We start from the raw sequence: 24,038 nt of genomic DNA, 5'->3' as shown, positions 1-24,038 counted from the left end.
CACAGATACCACCTTAACTCAGTGATGGAAGATGTTAACTTCCGTCACGAGCGACAGGTGGCACGCACCTCCTGAGGGATGCTCTTAAATGAACACAGTGCCAAAAATGTTATAGCCCGAGTCCAAGCATAAGGAAATAGTAGACAAACCCAAGTTGAGAAATGTTATACAACTAAACTTTACTCCTTAAAAATACATGAGCCTAATCGTGGGAAATATCAGACAAACCCAAACCAAGGGATGTTACACAAATAGCTTTTACTCTTTAGAAATATGTAACATTTAAAAATGTCATGAAATACAAAACCTGAGGAACTGTTCCCGATTCAAGGCGACTGCAAGGAGATGAGAACTGAATGTTACTCACGTCTGAGATTTCTTTTGTTATAAAAGATGTTACAGGGGACATTTAGCAGCATCTCAGTGAGGTTTCTAGACTAGATAATATTGTAGCATTGTTACTTTGTTGATTTTGATCATCGTACTGAGGTTACATAAGAATACTCTTGTTTTTAAAGAACATTCTTGGTTTAGTGGGGGGGGGGGCACTTGGGTGGCTTAGCTGGTTAGGCTTCCAACTCTTGATCTTGGTTTGGGTCACAATCTCACCCGCATCAGGCTCTGCGCTGGCAGAGTGCACTCTCTCTCAATAAATAAATAAACTTTTTTTAAAAGCTCTTTTTTTTTTTAATTTTCCGAAGTTTATTTATGAGAGAGAGAGAGAGACAAGGTGCGAGCGGGGGAAGGGGAAGAGAGAGAGGGAGAGAGAGAGAATCCCAAGCAGGCTCTGCACCATCAGCATGAAGCCCGATGCAGGACTTGAACTCATGAAGCCGTGAGATCATGACCTGAGCGGAAGTCAGACATGCTCAACAGACTGAGCCACCCGGGCGCCCCTTAAAAATTGTTTTTTAAAAAATTTTAATGTCTATTTATGAGAGAGAGAGACAGACAAGGTGCAAGCGCGGGAGGGGCAGAGAGAGAGGGAGACCCAGAATCCGAAGCAGGCTCCAGGCTCTGAGCTGTCGGCACAGAGCCCGACGCGGGGCTCGACCCATGAACCGCAAGGTCGTGACCTGAGCCAAAGTCCGAGGCTCAACCCACTGAGCCACCCAGGTGCCCCTAAATTTTTTTTTTTTAGTAAGGAAAGAGAAGACAGTCTTTCCCGAGGATTTTCGGACCCAGAGAACTGTGGTTGTGAAAGGTTGTCACTTGTGCTGTGTCAGGGCGCAGGGGACTGCGTTGGGCTCTGACCAGACAGAGGAACTGGTCCGTGCAGAGATGCGGCAGCAGGAACCACATGAAAAGTGAAAGAATAAACATTGCTTCCTGAGGGCCGCAGCGTCTTCCCGTTGTTTCCCGAGTCCAGTCGGGTCTGCTCAAACTCTAAAATCGCACCTCTGGACCTACTCTTTCTTTTTTAATTTTAACTGGGCTCCACGACGAGCACGGGGCTGGAACTCACTACCCTGAGGTTAAGTGCCGCATGCTGTACCCTGAGCCCGCTGGGCGCCCCTGGCTCTACTCTTCCGTGCTGCCTGCTGCAGCAAAGGAAGGAAAGCGGAGGGGAGGACGGGTGGGGCAAGGGTGAGGGTTTTCAAGCACCCTGGCGTAACCGACATCATCCTTCCCTTTGAACGTGTTTCATCACTGGAGGCAGCTCAGGGCAATCTCTGTTCTTTGCAGTAAAGGAGGCCTGCGGAAAACCCCGGAGGAAGGGAGTGACCCATGGGGCGGATCTGAGAGGGGGGTGCAGGTACTCAGAGCCCCTGGGCAACCCAGGGGGGACACGAGGGCGAGCCTCGCCCGGAGCAAGTGGAGTCTGCACCGTGAGGAGGAACACACTGCAAAGCCTGGAGGCTGCGCGGGCAGGACCTGGCGGTGGGGTGGACGGGGCAGTGGTGCTGAGCAAACAGTGGAGATGCCGGGGAGGGACAGCGGCCCCGGCCTGGCGGCCACCAGGACTCTTTCCTCCGTGCTGTCCTTGTGCACAAGGACGCACCCTGCTTCGGTGTTGGCTGGCACCCCACTGTACGAACTTACCACTGTTGGCTTCCCATTCACCTGATGCGTAAGCAGCTCATCCATACGACTTGTTGTCCGCGTGAAGCTACGTCAAATGAAGTGTCTGTGAACATTGGCGTACAAGTCTTCATGTGAACGTATACCCTGATTTCTCAGCGTAAGTGCCTGGGAGCGGGATGCCTAGGACATATGAAGCATATGTTTAACTTTTTAAGAAAACACCGACTTGGTTTGGGCTCGAACTCACGAACCACAGGATCGTGACCCGAGCCGAAGTGGGACGCTCAACCAACTGAGCCACCCAGACGCCCCGAGAAACCCTTGAGTTGTTTTGCGAAGCGATTATATCATTTTACGTTCCCGCCACTTCCTTGCTAGCGCTTGCTGTGGGCAGTTTTTCATCTTAGACATCCTCCGAGGGATGCGTTACAGCTCATCGTGGTTTGAGTTTGCATTTCCCTAATGGCCGATGCTGTCCAGCATCTTCTCAGGGCCGCTTTGGTATCCCCACATCGTCTTTGATGAAGTATCTGCTCAAATCCTTTGCCCATTTGAAAAATAAAGTTGTTTTCTCATTACTGAAATTTTTTAATGTTTATTTTTTTATCTGTGAGAGAAAGGGGGGAAGGGGAGAGGCAGAGAGAAATGGGGACAGGGACCTGAAGCAGGCTCTGTGCTGACAGCACAAACCATGAGATCACGACCTGAGCCAAAGTCAGCCGCTTAACCTACTAAGCCACCCGGGCTTAGCCTCAAGAGCTCTTTAGGTATTCTAGATATATCCTTTATCGGATCTCTGGTCTGCAAATGTTTTGTTTCAGTCTGTGGCTTGTCTTTTCATTTTCTTCACAGTGTTTCTCAAAGAGCAGAAGTTCTTAATTTCGATGAAGTCCAATTTATCAGCTTTTGCTTTTGTAGATTATGTTTTTGATGTATCTTAGAAATCTTTGCCCGACCTAAGGCCACAAATTTTCTCCTTTGTTTTCTGGTAGAAGTTTTGGGGTTTTAGGTTTTCCATTTGGATCTATGATCCTCTGAGTTCATTTTCGTGCATGGTGTGAGGTAGGGATTGGAGGTCTCTTGTACACACTCTTTTTTTTTTATTGTGGATATTCAACTGTTACATAAGCATTTGTTGAAAAGACTGTGCATTCTTCAATGACTTTCTTTGCACCTTTGTCAAAATCCAAGTGGCCATAAGCGTGTGGGTCTATTTCAGGACTCCCGGTTCTGCTGCACTGACGTTTGTCCTTTTGCTGGTACCACACCGTCTTGACTACTGTTGCTATAGTTTGAGTACACCAACTTTACCTTTTTGCAAAATTGTGTTGGCGATTCTACAAAATCGTTTGGCTCTTTGTGTTTCCATATGAATGTCTGAATCTGCTTGTCAATTTCTATTTTTAAAAAGGCCCGCTAGAGTTTTTATTAGAATTGCATTAAATCTACATACCAATTATAAGGAGAAGTGATATCTCGTTGAGTCTTGCAACACATGAACTCATTTATACCGCTCCGTTTATTTAGGTCTTCCTTCCTTCCTTCCTTCCTTCCTTTTCCTTGAGTAATCTCTGCACCCAAAGTGGGGCTCAAACTCATGACTCATGATCAAGAGTCAACTGCTCTACCAACTGAGCCAGCCAGACACCCCTATTTAGGTCTTCTTTAATTTCTCATGGCAGCATTTCGTAGTTTTCAGTGTACCGGGATTGCACGTCTTTTGTCAAATTTATCCCTAAGATTTTTATTTTTATTTTTGATGCTCTGCCAGTTTCATTTTAATGTGGACAATGAAAGACAGATCTCTATCTCTGCCTTTGCAATTTTTCTGTAAGTCTAAGACTATTCCCAAATATAAAGTTGAGAGAGAGAGATTGATCTGGAACTTGCCCACGAACCTTGAAGCTTCCCATGCCCCTTACTGAAACTGCAGTGAGTCTCTGCAGACGTGGGGAGGTGTGGCAAGGTGGTTGGCGGGGGGGGATGTGGGGGGGGTCTGGATTAGGGTCAGGTGTCCTGCTCCTACCATCTATCATCCCCGGAGCATCTGAACATCTGTCTCTACCACAAGTGCAAATGCAAGGCTCCCTTCTCCTGCGCTGGGGGCCTGGGCGATGGGGAGTAGTTCTGTCCCTCCTGCCTCCCGTTCCCCTTTACCAAGATTTGGGAGTGCACGCGCAGGGGTGTGGGGCTGGAGAGACGTGTGGGCTAAAGCTGGTGACTGAGGGGCAGGCCCAGTCCCCAGAAGTCCTTCTTATGTAAGGCAGATGCCATAATCTACCACTGCATGTCCTGGGACTCCAACTGAGATAGAAAACTGGCTGGTAAAGCCTGGCTTCAGAGGATAATAGGAACGCGAGGAATAACGAAATCCTTTCATGGGATCCGGGTCCTCCCGTCTCCCGGCTGTTGTGTACAAAGACCGTCTGGAGAGGAGTTGGCTATTGTCCATCCATCCACATCCTGGTGCTGTCTCCCTTGAAGACTAGGAGTGTCCCAAGGGCAGGGCCTGGCGCTTGGGGCCCTGCAGAAGGGGGTAGAGATTATAGGGGGAAAGAAATGCCTAAAGGGTTTCGTGATGTCTTGGAGAGCGCTAGATTCTAGAAGTCAAGAGACTTTCATCTCACGTCCTGACTCTGCCACGAGTTCTCTGGTGGCCTTGGGCAACTCACTTTCTCTCCTTACCGTTTTTTAAATGTTTATTTATTTTGTGAGGTACCTGGTGGCTCAGTCGGTTGAGTGTCCGACTTTGACTCAGGTCAGGATCTCGTGGTTTGTGAGTTCAAGCCTCGCATCGGGCTCTGTGCTGACAGCTCAGAGCCCGGAGCCTGATTCGGATTCTGTTGTCTCCCTCTCTCTGCCCCTCACCCACTCACACTCTGTGTGTGTGTCTCTCTCTCTCAAAACTAAGTAAACATTAAAAAAACAATGTTTATTTATTTTGAGAAAGAGAGAGTGAGAGCGGGGAAGGGAAGAGAAAGACAGGGAGAGAGAATCCCAAGCAGGCCTCTGTCAGCGCAGAGCCTGACTCAGGGCTCAGACTCAGGAACTGTGAGATCAGGACCTGAGCCGACATCAAGAGTCGGATGCTTAACCGACTTTCTCTCCTTATTAAAAGAGAGGTTGAATTAGATGATCTTAGCGATCCCAACCATCTCAGAAAGTATATGAGAAGACCATATATTTCTTTTTTTTGTCTCCCCTGCATCTAGCACAGGACCTGACACATAATAAGGGTTCAAGAAATGCTGTGGACAGTGAATGAATGAATGAATGAATGAACACCTGAACTAACAAAATAAAAAAAATAAAAGGATCCAAAGTGAAGTTCTTAGATGAGCCAGCTGGTGGCATCACCTCTCTTTGTGACCACGGGTGCTGCTAGTGTCAGAACAAGGAAAGGACTCAGATTAGAAATGAATAAAGAACAAACGATCAGAGGACCAGATATTTCAGGGACGCCTGGGTGGCTCAGCCAGTTAAGCCTCAGACTTCGGCTCAGGTCATGATCTTGCGGTTCATGAGTTTGAACCCCACATGGGGCTCTGTGCTGACGGCGTGGAGCCTGCTTGGGATCCTCTGTCTCCCTCTCTCTCTGTCCCTCCCCTCTTCTCGCAGTCTCTCTCTCAAAAAGAAATAAAATTTTAAAAATAACAAAAATATTTTTAAAAATGGGTAGCAGAACCCTGGAATTCTGACCCACTTCTGTTCTCCATCAAAGAGAAAATAAGTCCAATGCACTGACCAGTTCACGGCCATCCATCGTGCTGCTGGGTGGCTGGAAGAATACACATGGCCCTGACACAGAGAGGGACTGGCACAGAGGGGGACTGGCACAGAGGCACCCAGGAACAGTCCCTAAGGCCAGCAGGTGGCCTGTGGGGCTCACCTGAACTTGGGCTCGGTATGTCCCTTCTGCCACCCACTCCATACCCACCCCTTGCTGCATGACCCAAACATGCTGGCGCCCAGTCTGGGTCTCTCCTGGAGGTTCATCACACCCACTGCTGATTGGTGTTCCAGAAGGGCCCTTCTCCTCCCCAGCACTCCAAGGGAATTGGAGTTCAAGCATCTTAATTAGCTGGCAGAGGGCAGGAAGGTGTTGAATGTTTTGGAACGCTTGAAAGAAAGCCCTCTCTTATCTACCCACCTCCCACCTTCTCTTTTTCCCCATCACAGCACATTTTGCAAAGGATACGGGTATGGGCACAAAAGGGGAAGACCCAGTGAGGCATTTTTACCAGTTAGGACTGAGATCACGGGGAGACAGGATGAGGTGTGGGTGTGGGTGTATCTCAGGATCCATGCGTCTCTGACATGGGCTCGGGGATTGGAGGAGAGGGTGGGGGTCCCGCTGGCCTCTGACTCCACAGACTAGAGCAGGAAAGGGTGAAACGGCAGGGGGTGACAGGCTGGCAGGACAGCTTCAGACTCAGGAGCAGCGCTGAGGGCGGGCCACTCAGGTCCCCACAGGCTGTGCTCCGGGAGGGGGCGATGAACAGGAAGCTGTGACTCCCCCACTTTCTCTCCCAGCCCTTAGCCTCAAGGTCACTTGCTGCCATGAATTCCGACCCGTGTTTTAGTTGGCACCCTTCCCTGGGCATGGTGACAACAGATAGCTGTGCTGCACCCCGCTCCTTTCCAGCAGAACACCTCAAATTTTCCTTTGAAATAAGAATCATTCACACAAAGAGCAACCTACAAAGTGCTTCCTGACATGCTTTATCTCATTGAATCACGCCAGTCCTGTGGAGCAGAACCTTCTGTCTGAAAACGCTAACAAGAAAACGGAGGCTCAGGAGAGTGAAGTAACTTACCCAAGTCACACAGCCAGTGAGGAGCAGACCTGGAACTCCAGAACCATCCGGATTCCGTGCCCTCGTGCCCACCCCACCCCTGCCCCCAGGCCCCAAGACAGCACTTTCTGCAGAGAAGGGGGTCCCCGCGCCAGGTCAGGAAAGGAGGGGGCTCCAAGTTTGGCTCCTGTCATCCCTCAGACGGGGTACCCCTGGCCCTCGCCCTGCGCGGAGGCTTGGGTCTGCCCTCCCCAGTGGCTGACTCCCCTTTGTCCCCCTCCTCTCTACCCGGTAGAGCCCTTACCGCTCACAGGTGCACACCGGCCCGCGCACCTGCCCCGGCGGCGGCCGGCGCTCCCATCCGGTGGCCCCTCCAAGACCCGCGGAGGGTGGGGCGCAGCCTGTCCCTTTCCCCGTCCCCGGCGGGGGCGTGGCGGGGGCGTGGCTCGCGGCCGCTCGGCCCCGAGGGAGGCGCCTGCACCCCAGCAGCTCGGCCCCCGCTGCCCCGAGGCCAGTTCCTAGCCCCGAGGGTCAAGGTCGCCCCGACCCATGGGTCTGTGGGGGCGGCCGGCTTGCAGGGAAACCTGGTGGTGCTGTGGGTGCTGGGAGCTGTGCCTGGCGAGCCCCCGGCCCCCTTCCGACACTTTTGTCTTCAACCTGGCCCTGGCGGGCCTGGGGCCGCCCTCACTCTCCCCTTCTGGGCACCTGAGTCCGCCCTGGACTTCCGCCGGCCCGAAGTGCCCTCTGCAAGATGGCCCCGAAGGCCACTGTCCTCCACGTCTGTGCCAGCGTCCCCCTCACCCCCGGCGCATGGTGGCCGTGGCTGCCGGACCAGGCACCCGCCTCTCGCTTTCCTGGCCCTGCATGGCCACCCTGGTGGTGTGGATGGTGGCCGTCCCGGTGACGGTGCCCACGACTGTTTTGGGGCCGAGGGTGAGGTGTGGGGCACCCGTCTGTCCGCTGCACTGCCATGGCAGGTACTGGCCGGGGGGTGCTGGCTTTCCTGGTCCCCGGGTCCCCTGGCTACCACCTGCTGCTGCTGTCGCTGGGCAACGGCAGAGTGGCAGGGGCGTGGCCCACTGTGTCCCTACCCTGGAGGCCTCTTTCTTCCTCTGCCGCTTCCCCAACCACCTGGACACTCTCATGGAGTGCTGGTGACGTCTGACCTGGTGCTCTGGGATAGCATCTGTCTACGCCATCCATACCCCCGTCTTCCCTGTCACCACACGGCAACGGCTGCCTGAACCCCGTGCCCTCCTGAGGCAGGAGCCTGATGGGCCCTGGCAGATGCCTTCAGGGATCTGTGAGCAAGGCTGCGACCCTAGGGCCCGGGCCGGCTGGAACTGGGGGCCCTAAAGACCATAGGCAGGTGGTGGGGGGAGAGCACTCTGCCAGGAGAGAGGTCCTTCTACCATGGCCACCGACTTGGACAAAGGGACACCTGGGGGAAGGGTGTTGAACACCCTACCCTCCTTTTCTGGGCTCCGCCAGGGGCAGAACCCTGCACCCTAGGGAGAGCTGGCGTGGGCTGCGGCACCCTCTGGGAGTCTCTATCTCTTCTGGGTGTGGTGGAATGTGGGGTCACGTGGGGGAGCTTAGGTCTTTGCTCACCTGGAGGTATGGGTAGGACAAGGGGAAGGAGGAAGGTTGGAGAATAACCTGTATCATCCACGACTGTCTGGACGCTTCCACCTCTGGTTCAGTTGCCCCGTTTCTGCCTTTTGTGAGCATTCTCAGGAAAATTCCCAAGGGTCCTAGACTAAGGGGTCAGAGGTCAACACACCAGCACCTGTTTCCCTCTGTCTGCCCTCCCCCACACGCCTACCCTCACCCCAAATAGGGTGTACCCTTGCTCTCTGGTGCCAGAGCCAAAAGTGCCCTCCCCCTGGCCATCTCCACCGTACAGCATCCCAGTGGTGCCCAGAGAAACCTGGGGCCTGCAGACCTCAGCTGAGAAAGCGGAGTCCTCGGGCAGGGGGATGCCCTGTGAGTCCTGCTGGTCTCTGGCATCAGCCCAGGCCCAAGTGTAAACACCCTGTGTGTCCATCGTTAAACCAGGATTTGGAGGGAGAAGTGGGGAGAAGGCAAGGATGTGGGTGGGGCATAGGGAGGAGAGAGACGGGGGAGGGATTGGGAGAAGAGGGGGCTGCAGGTACGTCCAGAGAAGTGGGAACCAGAGAGTCGGAGGCTCGTGAGGGTGTCCCTCCCTCCTGTCCCAAGTGTGCAGCTCAGAGGATCAAAGCACCCAGGATCACATCCTAGCTCTGACGCTAACCAGCGGAGGGACCTCGGTAAGTGACTTGTCTCTACTGGTTTTCACATCTGTAAAGTGGGGTGTTGAGGATTCAACGGTACCCGAAGTCGTGTGTTGGCTATTGTTCTTATACTTCATGTAAAATGGAATCAGAGAGAAGAAAGAGGAGGAGAAGAAGGAACAGGCGGCAGCAGGGAGACAGGGACCCACGGCCAGAGATGGCTCGTTTGGGATAATGTTTACATGCTCTGGAGTGAAATGGAAGTTTTACATGAAGAACTGAGAGAGCTGCCTGGCTGGCTCAGTTGGAAGAGCCCAGGACTCTTGATCTCAGGGTCGTGAGTTCAAGCTCCGTGGTGAGTATAGAGCAACAGAAAGAGAGAGACCGGAAAAAAAAAAAAAGGAACTGAGTGAGGGATTGGCCCCTGGTTTCCATATCCATGGAGACCCAGCAGTGATACGGGAGAGCACTCTGGCCTCCCAAGGACCCAGAGCGACAGCAGGACATTAAGCCATGTTAACGACATTTAATTAGGTGCTTGATGTTTAGTTTCCTCCTTTTGATGTTTAAACTGGTTCATGTCTGTCAGGATAGGAAATCCTGTTCCCAGTCAATTCAGGATGGAAAATCCTCCCCTCTCGCCACCCCTGCAGCTCCTCTGATGGCTTTGCTGGGATATTGGCTCCCAGGGGGCATCTGTGCTAATGGGGCCTGGAGGTAAATACTGAGTTTATTATTCTCTTTAGTTTTGGTTTTGTTTTTTTTTTTTTTAGAGAGCATGCACCTTGCCGAATTCTTTTTCTTTTAATGGTTGTTTTTAAGAGAGAGAGAAAGAATGCGAATGGAGGAGGGGCGCAAAGAGGGGGGAGACACAGAATCTGAAATAGGTTCCAGGCTCTGGACCATCAGTACAGAGCCGGACGTGGGGCCTGAACCCAGGAACCACGAGATCATGACCTGAGCCAAAGCTGGACGGTAAACCGACTGCACCACCCAGGTGCCCTGGTAAATACTGAATTAAACAGGCCCAAGTCGGAGATGAGGGACCATGTGCATCTAACCTTGGAGAGGAGAGGGGTGGGAGAGGCAGGGGAGGGGCAGCGAGGAGGGCCCGCTCGCCAGCTGGGCACTCCATGCAGTGGAAGGCAGGCACTGGTGAGAAGCTGGGCCCTGGCTCCCTGCAGTAAGCGGCCAGAGAGCTTCGAACCTGCCGTGGGGAGGACAGGCGCTGACTGTGTTCCAGAAGAAGGGCTTAGGGAGGGCACCGCGGGCAGAACCCGGAAAGCTGCAAGACTCATCTACGGGAGCAGCCAGGTCGGAGAGGGGTGGACATCAGGTCTCAGGGCCAAGAGGTGGCAGAGGGCCAGTGCTGCTGGGAATACACCAGTGCTGTCCTCATGAGCCATGGGCTTCCCCACATCCACTCTGGGCTCTGGGGCTCCAGGTCTCCCCTTCCCCCTGACCAGCATCCCTCACTGGCTGTGTGACATTGGAGGAGCCCACACTGCCCTCTCTTGGCCTGAGCACTATCACCACCCCTCCCACACACACCCCAACGCTGGCCCCTAACAGGTTTGGGACCCAGCCCCCAGCCAAGGAGGCAGCACACTAGAAGCCGGTGCTCAGGCGGGAAGTGGAGGGCTGGCTCCGGCATCCCGGCCGGGCAACCTTCCCTTGGGCACCTGCCCACCTCAGGTCCCAGAACAGGGGAGACAGCACCTGCCAAAGGCCAGATGCCGTGGGCCAGATGTCCAGGACGGAGGTGCGGCCCCAAGCCGGCCCCCCAGCTGATTTCAGTTCCTCTCCTCAGCGGAGGCCTTCCGCTGTGCCAGCCAGGGTACCACCAGTGCGTGTGCCTGTGCGTACCAGCGAGCGTGCGCACCAGCGAGCGTGCGCACCAGCGCGTGGCCACCGGCCGCCCTCCCTCCTCCCTACCACCACCCCAGGTACTGACCAGAAACAGGAAGTAAAATTAACCGAAACTGAGAACTGAAACCGACGTAATCTCTCACTGCCTCTGGAAGAGGTCGCGCGGGGGCTGTGACACAACACAGAACTGGGGCACAGTGACTCTAGGGACAGGCCGACAGGAACTGTGTCCGGAAGGGAGGCGTGGGGGCAACAGGCTGACGTCATTTCTGAGCAGGACACACAAAGGGGGCGGGGGGGGGGGGGGGGGGGGCAGGTGCTTCACCAGAACCCAAGTGCCCCTGACCCCACCCCACTGCTTGGGGACATCCACGATGACAAAACGGGCTGGGGCAGCTTCTCCTGTCAGTGGCCTGTCTTCGGTGAGGCGCCCGCTTCCTGTGAGAAGAAAGGCCCCTTCGGGGGTTGGGGGGGGAAGCAGCTGGTGCCTGCCCCTCCCCCCACCCCCAGCAGTGCCCCGGGCAGGGGAAGAGGGGGGCAGAAGACACCTAGAGACAGCACCTTGTGGGGTTCCAGGTCTTTAATTTTCCCTGCTTTATCTTTTTTTTTCTTTTTTCTTTTTTTAACAATCAAATTGGCAGAAAATGGCTGGGGCTGGTGGGCACTGGGGGTCCACTGAAAAATCCCCAAAATTCACACTGAGGTTTCAGTCCCGGTTGCTGAGGTGGGGATGAGGTCAGGCTTCACGGAGATTTCCCAACTCACCCTAGAACATTTTTCCCAAACGGCTGGAGAAGAGGTCAGAATAGGTCCCCCATTACTGTAGATGAGGATATGGTCCCCCCCCACCCCTCAAGCTCTTCTGATACGCGGAGATAGAAGGCTGTGGTTTCTAATTGCCTAAAATCATCTCTTAAAAATACAAAACACGTGCAGTTGGCTTTGGTACAAAAAAGAAAACAACGACAACAAAAAAACATTCTGGTCCCGTGGGTTTTCCCCTCACCCCCCAACAAAGCCGTTAGGGCCACCTCAGCCCCTCCTCCATCAGCTCCGGAAGCCAGGCCGTCTCCCTGGGGCTCCCGGGAGGATGGACAAGGGAGAAGAGCAGTGCGAGGCTGAGGGGGAGGGAGGGGGGCGTGGCCCTGCCCACAGCCCCTCTTGGGGGGGGGGGGGGTCAGCAGGGTCCTGCGGTGCAGCCCCTCCTCACAGACGGTGTTGCCCAGGAGGGGCGTCAGGGTTAGAACCCAGCAGCGGCATGGTTAAGCCTGAATAAACCCCAGTAGTGTTACAGGACAAGGCCCCCTGATCCCTATGGCTTGGTTCCCATGTCCCTGGTGCTCTAAATCTCCCCACTCCCTGCGTCACTAATAAACAATAAATAAATAAATTTTCCTAAAGTAGAGGGAAGAAGGCATGAAAAACTGGCATCTGTGGTGTAGCTTCTGGATGCCACCAGGGGGCACTGCGGCCCAATTCCTCCAGCTTCCTAAGCGGCCCGGGGTGTCCAAGGAGCCCAAGAGCTGGCAAGGACAATCAGCAGTTCTAATGTTCCCTCATCATTGGCGGATTGGAGTCCCAGAGTTTGCCTCCCTCGGTGTGTTCTTCATGGGGGCACAGGACGGGGGAGGGGCCCCCTTAGCTCTCTGAAGCCACAGGCTCCCCGTCGCGAGTCTCTGTCTCTTCCGGGATGTCCTGCATTCGGGTGAAGTCTAAAGGGGGACGGGGCAGCGTTAGTGAGAGGGCACCCGCTCTGCGAGCAGCTGCACCCCTACACTGACGCCGCCCCATGTCAGCAAAGTAATGTTCCCACACCTGTGCGCTGCTTCCCTTCCTGAGGATAGGAGGATACGGCTTGGCCAATAAAATACAAAATACTCTGGGGCGCCTGGGTGGCTCAGTCGGTTGAGCATCCGACTAGCTTTTGCCCCACATTGACCTCTGCCAATGACAGCGTGGAGCCGGCTTGGGACCCTCTCTCTCCCTCTCTCTCTCTGCTCCTCCCCTGCTCGTCCTCTGTCTCTCTAAAGTTAAAAATAAAGTAAGATAAACAAATAAGGGCGCCTGGCTGGCTGAGTAGTGGAGCATGGGACTCGATCTCAGGGGTGTGAGTTCAAGTGGCCCCACGCTGGGTGCAGAGATTATTTAAAAATAAAATCTTAAATGGGGTTCCGGGGGCGGGGGGTTCAGTTAAGCATCTGACTCTTGGTTTTGGCTCAGGTCATGATCTCACAGTTTGTGGGTTCAAGCCCCACATCAGGCTCTGTGCTGACAACGCAGAGCCTGCTTGGAGTCTCTCTCTCTCCCCCACCCCTCTCTCTGCCCCTCCAGCCCACGTCTCTCTCACTCTCAAAATAAATAAAACTAAAAACAAATAAACAAATAAGATACAAAATATTTTAAGATGGTTACATAAAGGCACACTAGCTTTTGGTTATTTTGTGTTTCCTGAACAAACTATGAGAACTTGGAAGGTCTTAGAATTTTTTTTTTTTCTTAGAAACCTATTTCTACTTGAAGAGGCTGAGATCACACTCACTGGAGGAGACAGAGGCTCCTACATTTGCTTCCTAGAGCTCCGCCACCCGCTCACCATCAGAAGAGGCTGCAGGTGTGTCCTCTGTGCCCCTCCCAAGAGTCACCATAGCCCTGGGAGGTTAACTAGGGGTCACCTCACATGTCCCCAGGACACACAGCCAAGGGCCGCACCCCACTTCCCTTCTGCGCCTCACCTCGCGGACTATGGGGAGGGGACAGGCGGCTGCCCCCCTCCTCCTCGCTGCCCGTGTCGGGGTCACTGCTGTCCTGCAGCCGCTCCTCCGGGCTGCCCAGCTCCTGTCTCTCTCGGTCCTCAAAGGGTCGATGGATAGAGCGAATGGTCACAGACAAATCCAGGCGGTCGTGGCCTCGGCTGGGCTGTGACGGGCCGGCAGGAAAGGCAGCAGGCCGAGGAATGAGCTCAGCCAGGGCAGCACCGCTGAGCGCCTTGTGCCCGACCGCCCGTCCCAGCCCCCCAGTTGCCCACTTCTGTGCCCCACTGCCTATCCCAGCCGCCCAGACCGCCCGTCCCGGCCCCCCAGCCGGCGCCCAGTGCTTCTGGCCGCGGCCGGTCGCCTTCGGGCTCGAGTCCCCGGTTGGCTCAGGGCCTCCTTACCTGCGGCGGCGTGAAACTCAGGTAGAGGGCGTCTCCGGCCGGGAGGCTGCGGCGCCGAGGGTCCAGGGGCCTGCGGGCCCAGGGGGCCTCGGCCGGAGGGGGCTCGCTATGGCCCAAGGCGGCCAGCTGCCTGCGCGCCTCCTCGGCCTCGCGCTCCAGCAGGGCCCGGGCCTGCTCGCTCTCGCGGAGCCGGGCCTCCAGGCTGCCCGCCTCGGTGGCGCGCTCCTCGCCCAGCCGCCGGCAGCGCCGCAGCTCCTCCTGCAGCAGCGCGTGCTGACGCTGCAGCAGGGCCAGCTCGGTGGCCTGCTTGTCGGGGGCCGCGGGGGCCGGCCCGCTGCGGCCGAGCTCCCCGTCGCGGGAGTTGGCTCGGGTCAGCTTCTCCCGCCGCTCGGGGCCCTCGGGGAAGCGGGCTTCCATCAGGGTGTCCTGCTGGGCCACAGCCGCCTGGGGGCGCACGGGGATAGTCAGGTGTAGGGGAACCCGGTGGGGGGCGGGGGGAGGGGAGAGTGCCTAGGCCAGGCTGACGGGCCCCCACCCCTGCCCCACCCCGCCTCTGGCTCCTCCCCGCCCCCACCGACCTGGAGACCGTGCAGAAGTCCATAGAGATTGACCAATCGCTGTAACGCTTCCTGAGGACAGAGGAGAGGGTGGGGACAGGGCCCAAGCTTCAGGGTGGGAGAGCTGCCCAGAAGGCGACTAAATGTGGGTTTGGGGACAGTCAACCTTTGGACGCTTTCCGATGTAGCCTCTCCCCGACACCACTCTGAGCTGGGCTCCAATTTCTCAGACACGACACCCTCCCTCCAGTCCGCCATACCTCCTCACATCCCTCTCACCTCCTGGGGAGCCCTCAGCTGATTTCCATTCCGATCCTGCAGAGACAGGCAAGGATGGGCACTCATAGACACAAGGTCCCTGGAGCGTGTCCCTGACAGCTCTGTGTCAGGGGCCGACAGCCCGGCCGCCCCCCTTCCCACCCTCTGCCAGTTCCGGCACCTCCTGCGGACCCACCTTCTGGCTGGAGTCGGAGTCAGCTCTGCAGAGCTCAATTGAGCCATTGAAGGTTCTGGCCTCACCATCTGCAAAGATGGAAAAGGACAGGCTGAGCTGAGCTCCGACTTCAGGGCCCTGCAGTTTGGCCCCTCCTACTCCCCACTTCTCACCCCCCCCGCCCCCCCCCCCGCCACGGCCCCGGCCAGCACTCACTGGCGGTGACCCCAGGACTCGTGCTCCCGCCGCTGTCCGGGTCCACGGGCAAGGCTGGTTCCCGGGGCGTGAGGAGCAGCTCCACGCCGGGCCCCACCAGGAGGTCCTTCAGGCCCTCCACTACAGGGAAGGGAGGACATGAGGACAGGAGCCGGAACCTTTGGTAGGGGCGGGGCGGGGGGCGGGGGGAGGTAGTGGTAGGGGGCACCCTCGTCCCACGGCACCGGCAACGTTTAGGCATCTGGGGGAGCCCCCTGCACAGGTGGGCTCCACCATACCACCACCCACGAGACAGAGGTTACTTCAGCAAGGACCAGGCCTCCTTCCCGCACCGGGCACCAGCGGGCACTCCCATGGGGCCTCCCCTTGTCTGTGTGCCCACGCTCTGTGAGGTCACGAGGGGGGGCCCCCTCACCCTCACGGATGGCATCCTGCAGCAGCCGCTCCCCGCGAGGGCACTCCAGGGACTCGGAGCGGAAAAGGCCCCTGGGCAGGGTGGGCAGGGTCACCCCGCCACCATCATCTTCCACCTGGAAATGGGTCATCTCGGCGAACAGCCCAACCTTTTCTTGTAGCAGCTCTGCCAGCGCCCGGTCTTTCTGTCGCAGCTCCGCTGTGGACGAGGGACGGATGAGCACACGGAGGCCTGGGAGCCAGCAGCGGAAAGGCTGCCCGAGGGCTCAGAGGCCAGGCCCGGGCTCAGTGGCAGGACTTAAGTCTGAATTTTTGGCATTTATGCAAAAGAAAAAAAAAACAAACACTTCTTCGGGGAAAAGTAATACATTCACTTATTGTTTTCTAAAGTAGGCTCCATGCAGCGCCTGCGTGGCTCAGTCAGTTACGTGTCCGACTTCAGCTCGGGTCATGATCTCGCAATCCATGAGTTCAAGCCCCGCATCAGGCTCTGTGCCGACAGCTCGGAGCCTGGCACCTGCTTCAGATTCTGTGTCTCCCTCTGTCTCTGCCCCTCCCCCACTAGCACTCTCTCTCTCTCTCTCTCAAAAATAAACATTAAAAAAAAAATGTTTAAAGTAGGCTCCATGCCCAACATGGGGCTCGAACTCACGACCCTACTCAGGACCCGGAGATCAAGAGGTGCAGGCTCTACCGACTGAGACAGCCCGGAGCCCCTGCACTTCTGTTTTACAAACAAAACTGAGACGACCTGGGGCAGGGACTGCAGGTGTCCCCAGGTTTCATCCTCCCATCTTCCTATAACTGGAGAATCTATACACATTTCATCTGGGCACATGGCTGCCAGTTAGACTACACCCGACAGCCTAACACTGCCACGGACTGAATTCTGGCCAGCGGACAGGACTGTCTCTCTGGACCAGCCCTTCCAAGAAAGGAGTAACGGAGGTGCCTGGTGCCTGCGTGGCTCAGTCGGTTACGCGTCCAACTTTGGCTCAGGTCATGACCTCGCAGTTCAGGAGTTCCAGCCCCGTGTCGGGCTCTGTGCTCTCAGCGCAGAGCAGCTTTGGATCATCCGTATCCCTCTCTCTCTGCTCCTTCCCCTCCCGTCCCCCTCCCATCCCCCTCCCTCAAAAATAAATTATCAAAAATAAACTAACATTGAAAAATAAAATCGAGGCGCCTGGGCGGCTCAGTCGGTTAAGCGTCTCTTGGTTTCAGCTCAGGTCATGACCTCACGATCTCATGAGTTCGAGCCCTGTGTCAGGCTCTGCGCTGACAGCGTGGAGCATGCTTGGGATTTTCTCTCTGCCCCTCCCCCACTCGTGCTTGAACTCACGCTCTCAAAAATAAATACATAAACTTTTTTTTTTTTTTTCAAATCTTAAAACAGAGACCTCTCCCTGTTCCTTTCCACCTCCCTGCTAGCTGGGATGTACATGTACCAGCGGGAGCTGGAGTAGCCACTTTGGACAGGGAGACAAGGGATCGCTGGGTAAAGACAGACAGCACAGCTGTACTGACTACCCGGCACTTCCCACCTCTGGACCGGAGAGAAGTCACCTTCTACCTTGTTTAGGAAACTGATTTTTGTCGGTCTTTTTGTATAACAGTTAGTTCACAGTCTAACCGATAAACGTAAAAAAAGTAACTTAATGTCTCAACCCTGGTCTTCCTGGTTCCCCTTCATCGGCCACACAGTAAGAACACCGTTCTGAGGGTACTAGGTGCACACACGGGGCACGCGACGCTCTCCTTTCCCCATCATTTTTACACCCGTGGTGGCAGACGCTTGACGTTGTTTTAAACCTTGCCCTCTTACTTAACGAGACAGTCTGGTCACGGATCTACCTCAGCCCTCAAGAGCCACGTCCCTTTTTAAATAGTTCCATGGTATTCCATCGTGTGGATGCATGGTAATTACTTAACGAGCTCTGTGGATGGACTTACTCTTGATTCGACGTAGGTAGGCCTCATCCTCTGTCTCAATCAGTGGGAAGTCCTCTCTGGATGGGCATCTAGAGGGGTAACAGGTCGGGTGGGGTTGAGGGATCAGGAATCGGCCTCCTTTCCGTGCTCTCTGCTTCTCCAGTAAGAGTCACCAGCCCCGGGCCCTGGCTTTAGTCACTCCTGACCCCCTGCTTTCCTTCACACCCATCATCTGTCTGTACTGGTGTGTGTGTTACCTCTCCACAGGCCACCTGCAGGGGAGCGCCATGAGCACGGGCAAACACAGACTTTGGCGTTAAGCAAACTGGGCCCCGATCCTGGTCCCACTATTTACCAGGTGGTAATCTCTCTGTTTCTCCTCTGAAAAATGGGTATATCTTCTTCACAGGTTTTTTGATAGAATTAAATGAGATAACGTAACAGTGCTTTGAACAAGGCAAAAGCTCAATAAATCGATTACAAAAAGTAACATTAATTCTAATTTTCACAGCTACAAATACGAGTGCTGTTAATAAAGAGGCCCCCAGGGATCTACTGTCAATGGCTCAGGTGTTTTGCACTTTTCCCAGAACAGGCAATGTCCTACTTTTGTACATTTTTGAAAAATTTGTTCAAAAGTCTAAATTGCCGAAGTAAACAAAAGGTTATATATTACAAAGTAAAGAAAATCCAGTTCTAAAAGCAAAAAAAATTTACAAATATCCTTATTGGGTTTATCTTTTGGCATCATCTTCAAGGATCCATTCTGAAATTTTACATGCGTTTTGTTTTTTGTCATCATAAAAGACACAGCACTGCTGAGGACATCAACTCTAACGTGTGTCTAATGGAAGCTGGAGGTTGGCTGAGGTAGCACACTGAGCAATTTCCTTCTTGCCTCGCCCGTACGAGGTGCGTGCATGAGACTTACTCCTCTTACCTCCAGGATCAATGGTTTCATTCCCTTTTTCATTCAGTTTTAGAAAATAAAAATAAAATGCAATCCAATCCAAGTAACAGTTTACTGCCTACAGACCAGGGTGTTCATGCAGCTGAAACTGTACTGTGGGCCGTCAGACAGGCCACCATAGGGTTAGGGGTTAGGAGTTGGGATTAGGGGTTAAGGGTGAGGGGTTAGGGGCTGGGGTTAGGGGTTGAGGTTAGCGGTTAGGGTTTGGGGTTAGGGTTAGAATTAGGGGTTAGGCATTGGGGTTGCAGTTAGGGGTTAGGGTTCGGGGTTAGTGACCCGGGTAGGGGTTAGGAGTTAGGGTTAGGGGTTAGTGGTTGGCGTAGGGGTCAGGGGTTAGGGCTAGGGGCGGGGGGTTGGGGTATGGTCAGGGTCAGAGTTAGGGGATGGGGGTTGGGGTAGGGTCCGCTCATCGTTGGGGTTTAGGGTCTGGGTCCAGTTCAGGGTCAGGGGTTAGTGTCCAGGGTCAGGGCTCAGGGGTTAGGGGTCAGGGTTAAGTCACAGCTCCAGCTCCAAGCGGTGCTCTGTCAGCTCACGTTGCTGCAAGGTGGTCCGGGTTGTCTTAATAGAAAATACGACTGTACAGGATACGTGAACACAGGTGAGCATTCCGGCTTTGGGCCATCGTGTTTCTCCCCCAGCCTGTGCCTCCACCTCTGAACCCCGGGTTCTTTCCCCCAGGGAGGGCGTGCTGTGGCCCAGGCCCCTCGGCTGCAGGTTTCCCGCGGACGTGCACACACTCACACGCGCACGCTCTGCTGAATGACTCGGATCCAGGTGCTGCGGTCATCCCGGGATGCTGTGTGGACCTCATACATCTCAGGGGGTGCCGCGCTGATCAGAAACATCCCTTTCTCCTGGTTGGCGATGTCCCGTACAATCAGATTCTGCAGTGATACCACCGAGGGCTTGTCCTGCCAGTCAGAAAGGGGGAAATAAGGGTATCTCGGTCTTCAATCTTTCTGGAATACCCCGAGGATTGAGGGGCCAGCCTGCACACAGGGCACAAAGCTGTGGTGCAGCCAGAGGGGTCTTTAGGAGCGCACATGACCTCTGACAAGTTAATTAACTTTAATGTTTATTGGGGGCCCGGATGGCTCAGTCAGAAGAGTGAGCTACTCTTGATCTTAGGGTTGTGGGTCCAGGCCCTGCCCATGCTGGGTGTAGAGATTACTAATAAGTAAATAAACTTAAGAGAAAAAACACATAAAGAAACACCTTAAAGGCTTACTTTCCCCATCTGCAACAAGCGGATTAATAATGGACCTCCTGACAGTGTAAAAGTGCCTGCACGCAGTGACCATACATGTTAGCTGTTTTTATGCCTTATGAGATATGACAATAATGGTTACAGTAATAGCCATTTGACTCTGGAAGATTCCAGGGTTCTTTCCAGTTCACATAGAAAAGGAAGAAGAACCCATAGCACCGGTCTGTGCTGAGAAAGGGGAAGGAGGCAGGTCTCACCAGGGCAGGGAAGATGTACTTCTGGTCCTTCTCCTGGAGGAACACCAGTACATCTGTCATCAGCAGCATTAGCACGTCTGGGCAGGGGGAGAGGTGGGAGAACAGCCAGCATCAGAGGCAGGGGGAGGGATGGAAAAGAGGCCTCAGAGGCCTGGGCGGCGGCTTGCCTCCTTCTCAGGGACCAGGCCCAACGTGTCCACTCGGGGCTCCTGCCTCTCTTCCTTCTGGTTGCTTCCTCTTACCTTTCCGGCCTCCCACCCGCCCATTCTTACACCTCAGAAATGCCAGGAGAGGGAGCCTGGGTGGTTCAGTCAGTTAAGTATCTGACTTCGGCTCAGGTCATGATCTCGCAGTTCAGGAGTTCGAGCCCCGCGTCGGGCTCTGTGCTGACAGCTCAGAGCCAGGAGCCTGCTTCGGATTCTGTGTCTCCTTCTCTCTCTGCCCCTCCCCTGCTCATGCTCTGTCTCGCAAAAATAAATAAAATGTTAAAAAAAAAAAAAAAAAGAAAAAAGAAACACCAGGGGAGAAGAGGCATGTGCCACCAGATCAAACAGCCTCCCGGCTAGAGAAGACTACAGGGGGTCACCGGTGCCTCTGAAGGAAACTGATGCTGGTTTCTTAACCCAGGGACGACAGACCCCAGGATGTCTGCTGCTGGTCTTTAAGGGGTTCTGTAAACCTTCTGAAGTCGCAGAAGCAATTTTACATGTTAATACAACACAGATGTGTATTTTTTGGGTGAAAGAGTCCAGAGTTTTGGGGGAGGGTAAAAAGCATCCCCAGAGCAGGACGGGCCACCCTTTTTCAGCCTTTAAATTCCATGCTTTGGGGCACCTGGGTGGCTCAGTCGGTCGAGTGTCTGACTCTTGATCTCGGCTCAGGTCATGATCTCGCTATTCGTGAGTTCGAGCCCCGCGTATCTGGTTCCATACTGTCAGTGCGGAGCCTGCTTGGGATTCTCTCTCTCTGCCCCTTCCCTGCTCTCTCTCTCTCAAAACAAATAAAAGTTCAAAAAATACATATATTTAAATTCTATGCCTAGCAACCGACATAAGGGTTTTTAGGCTGTCTGACCTAAAATCCCCCTTCCTGGCACATTCCCAGTGCTCAAGGGGCAGGGCGCAGGAGGACTTCACATCCACCTCTCCCACAGCTGAATAATCCCATCTCCCTCCACCCCAGAGGCCTCCTTCTTTGTCCTTCTCTGTCCCACCTTCCAGCCACTCAGATCCTGAGTCCTAGACTTTAGCAATGACGGGAAACAAAAGGTCAAGTCCCCAGAACTCAGATGTCACAGTCAAAAAAACACACGCTCACCCTTTGCCCTTGGAGATCTTACTAAACTGTGGGCACACAGAGGGGAGGGCTTTTGCTAAATGCTTCAGAAATAAAGCTCTCCAGCCTTGCTATTTTTAACCCCCACGGTTTATATTCTTAGCTGCTGCGTGGGAGGGATGGAAAAGAGGGAAAGGGATGAAGACAGGCGCGGTAGGCACAGCAGTCCCCAGCCTGTGCAGTGGGGACTTCATGACATGAGACACAGACTCAGGCCCAGGGAGCAGGTTCCCTCATTCCTCACCCCCAAAGCCGAGGCCTGCTACTCTCTCTGCCTTGCTTTAGGTAGGAAAGGCTTGGCCTGTGCGGTCTGGGAAAAGAGGCTGGGAAGGCACCCCCACCCCCACCCCCCCGCTCTCTTGTGTCTTCCCCCTCCCGCCTGTCCCTCACTGGGCTCTGCTCCCTGCTCTGTGCCTTCCCTGCCTGTGCTCCCAAAGCCCCCGCCCATTCTGCAGCCCCACCAGCTGCCCCTGGTCCTAGAGTTGCTCGGTCTTTCTCACCAAGACTGCTGGCTCTCTGGGCACGCAAGGACCAAAGAAAGGGGTAAATCCTGACCAGGAAGCCCCTGTGCGGTCCGTGAAGTTAAATACAGAACTCGGACTTTGGCTGCAACAGAGACCACATATTCCCTCCCACGGGGCCCCCCAGACGTAGGGCTGCAGAGAGAGATCCTAGGGGCTGGATGCTTCTCTCTATATATATCTGGCTCCAGGCTCTTGCCTGGCCTGCCGCGCTGACCACTGACCTTTGAAGCGGCCCGTCGCCGTCTTCCAGAGCAAGCAACCATCATGGATGAGCCTGCGCCTCAGAAGCTCCTCTCGGCCAAACGGGCCCTTGCCAGGCACGGGGGTCTGGGCCCGGGGGTCCATACGGTGGTAGATCTCCTGTAGGCGGGCTCCCTTCTCCAGCTCATGCACGTCCTGGTCCACATTGGACAGCAGCTCCTTCACCAGCCCCAGTGCTGTGCTCAGGTCCTGGCGCTCCTCCTCAGTCCCTGGTGCCCAGGGTTGGCATGAGGGACGGCCGGTCCGCTTCAGTCCGGCCCCAGGTCCCACGGTGTCCTGACCCCGTCTTCGGACGTTGCCAGGGGCTCTGCACCTGATCCCGCCCTTTCCCTGGTCACGGAGCCTTTTCTCACCCGACAGACTCCCCACACGCCCCTCCCCGGGCCCACTCCCTCACCGTGGGAGTGCTGGAGGATCCGATTGATGAGCACCGGGTACTTGGTGATGCGCTGGGTCACCAGCAGGACGCACTCCTGCACCCCATGCCGCTTCAGCACGGCCGAACGCGTCACCTTCTACAAGGGCATGGGCAGAGCTCAGGGCCGGAGTGGGGAGAAGGGGAGAAAGAACACTGGATTTGGAGCCTGAGCTGTGGTGCGGACCCTAACTGGGCGGTTCCCCTCCGCTGGCTTAGGGGGCTGCACCTGGAAAACGGGGACCACACGCCACGGATTTCCTACAAGGACCCACCAAAGCGGCGGAAAGCACCTGCTCTAGGGGAGCCCGGTCTGCTCAGTCAGTGGGGCGTGTGACTCCTGATCTCGGGGCCGTGAGTTCGAGCCCCATGTTGGGCATTTGCTCTACCACCATGAGGGCTTATGGTGGACAGGCTCCATGGGGCTCGGAAAGCACACGATGCCCCCCAGGAAAGGGCCTGCAGGCCCTGCACACAGGTCCTGGAGAGGTCTGCTCACCCGAATGAACTGCTGGAAGCGTTTGTCCCGAGCATACAGCTCCTTATAGAGCTTTAAGGCCTTGGTGTGGCGGCTGCAGAACTCGGAGTAGGTCTTCCGCATCTGCTCTGCGCTGGCACCTGAGAACTGGAGGGCGGGGCTGGGTCGGCAATGAGCCCCGCCCCCCGGACGTGAGCCCCGCCCCGGACGCCCGCGGGCCTCTCCAGCCCTCCTGGCTCCACCCCCCCAGGATCGGAGAGTCCGGTCGCACCTCGGCGTATGGGCCCCGCCCCTTCTCACCTGGCTGATGAGCAGGTCCCCCAGGCGGTGGATGACGAAGTTCCTGGTGCTGCCGGGGCACAGGGCTTGGCGCCGACGCTCCAACAGCTGGCCCAGGAAGCGTGTGTGGATGTCACTGAGCTCGTCCACGCAAGGGAACAGGCCCTGGACCACTCCGGGCTCCAGCTGCAGCTCTTCCAGCATCCCCGTGCGGAAGAGGCGTGTCATGATCTTCAGCGTCCGCACGTGGTGCAGCTCCGTCTGGATGAGCTCTGTGGGGACACAGGTCGTGTGGACTCTACCTTAGCGTGGCTACAGTTGATACGGCCTAGGCTGGGGGCCTCAGGGCTCATGTGAGGTTTTTAAGGTCTCTTCCAGGTTGCCATTCTGCACCGTTATGGACTCAGGATTTTCTAATCATCCTGTGGCTTTCTGCTTTGCTACCTCAAGCTGTACTGCTGGAGGCCAAGAAGCACGTGCCCTGTCACGTCCAGGTTTCCCACAGCCCCCAGTGTGATGCCCCGCGTGGAACAGGCAGGGAGTCAAGGTGGAGAAGGATGGGGTAAAGACAGGACCTGGGACACCAATAGCCCAAGAGGTGGAGGCATAACGGCAACTTGTGGGCTGGAGGCCAAGGTCTGGGGGGCTGGTGGGCTAGCAGGGT

General features: G+C 55.4%; 1 protein-coding gene across 1 annotated transcript in view; it reads right to left on the bottom strand.

Moving 5' to 3' along the window:
• Nucleotides 1-239: 239 nt before the first annotated feature.
• The window catches only part of ARHGEF2 (Rho/Rac guanine nucleotide exchange factor 2), a 48,182-nt gene continuing 24,383 nt past the window's right edge, over nt 240-24,038 (bottom strand). Inside the window, exons 6-22 of the mRNA XM_049635085.1 lie at nt 23,396-23,676; nt 23,117-23,242; nt 22,600-22,717; nt 22,163-22,411; nt 20,083-20,159; nt 19,360-19,529; nt 17,670-17,737; nt 15,721-15,918; nt 15,306-15,425; nt 15,111-15,178; nt 14,936-14,971; nt 14,678-14,728; nt 14,100-14,543; nt 13,678-13,861; nt 7,126-12,657; nt 2,044-2,205; nt 240-1,696 (exon numbers count right to left, since the gene is read on the bottom strand). Of these exons, the coding sequence (XP_049491042.1) occupies nt 12,584-12,657; nt 13,678-13,861; nt 14,100-14,543; nt 14,678-14,728; nt 14,936-14,971; nt 15,111-15,178; nt 15,306-15,425; nt 15,721-15,918; nt 17,670-17,737; nt 19,360-19,529; nt 20,083-20,159; nt 22,163-22,411; nt 22,600-22,717; nt 23,117-23,242; nt 23,396-23,676 (2,264 nt within the window). The 3' untranslated portion in view covers nt 240-1,696; nt 2,044-2,205; nt 7,126-12,583. The remainder of the gene's footprint in view (nt 1,697-2,043; nt 2,206-7,125; nt 12,658-13,677; nt 13,862-14,099; nt 14,544-14,677; nt 14,729-14,935; nt 14,972-15,110; nt 15,179-15,305; nt 15,426-15,720; nt 15,919-17,669; nt 17,738-19,359; nt 19,530-20,082; nt 20,160-22,162; nt 22,412-22,599; nt 22,718-23,116; nt 23,243-23,395; nt 23,677-24,038) is intronic.

Source organism: Panthera uncia, chromosome F1, assembly GCF_023721935.1.
Source record: "Panthera uncia isolate 11264 chromosome F1, Puncia_PCG_1.0, whole genome shotgun sequence".
NCBI classification, from domain to species: Eukaryota; Metazoa; Chordata; class Mammalia; order Carnivora; family Felidae; genus Panthera; species Panthera uncia.
The sequence above is the reverse complement of the archived record's forward strand: the minus strand, read 5'-3'. Positions and strand labels throughout refer to the sequence as shown.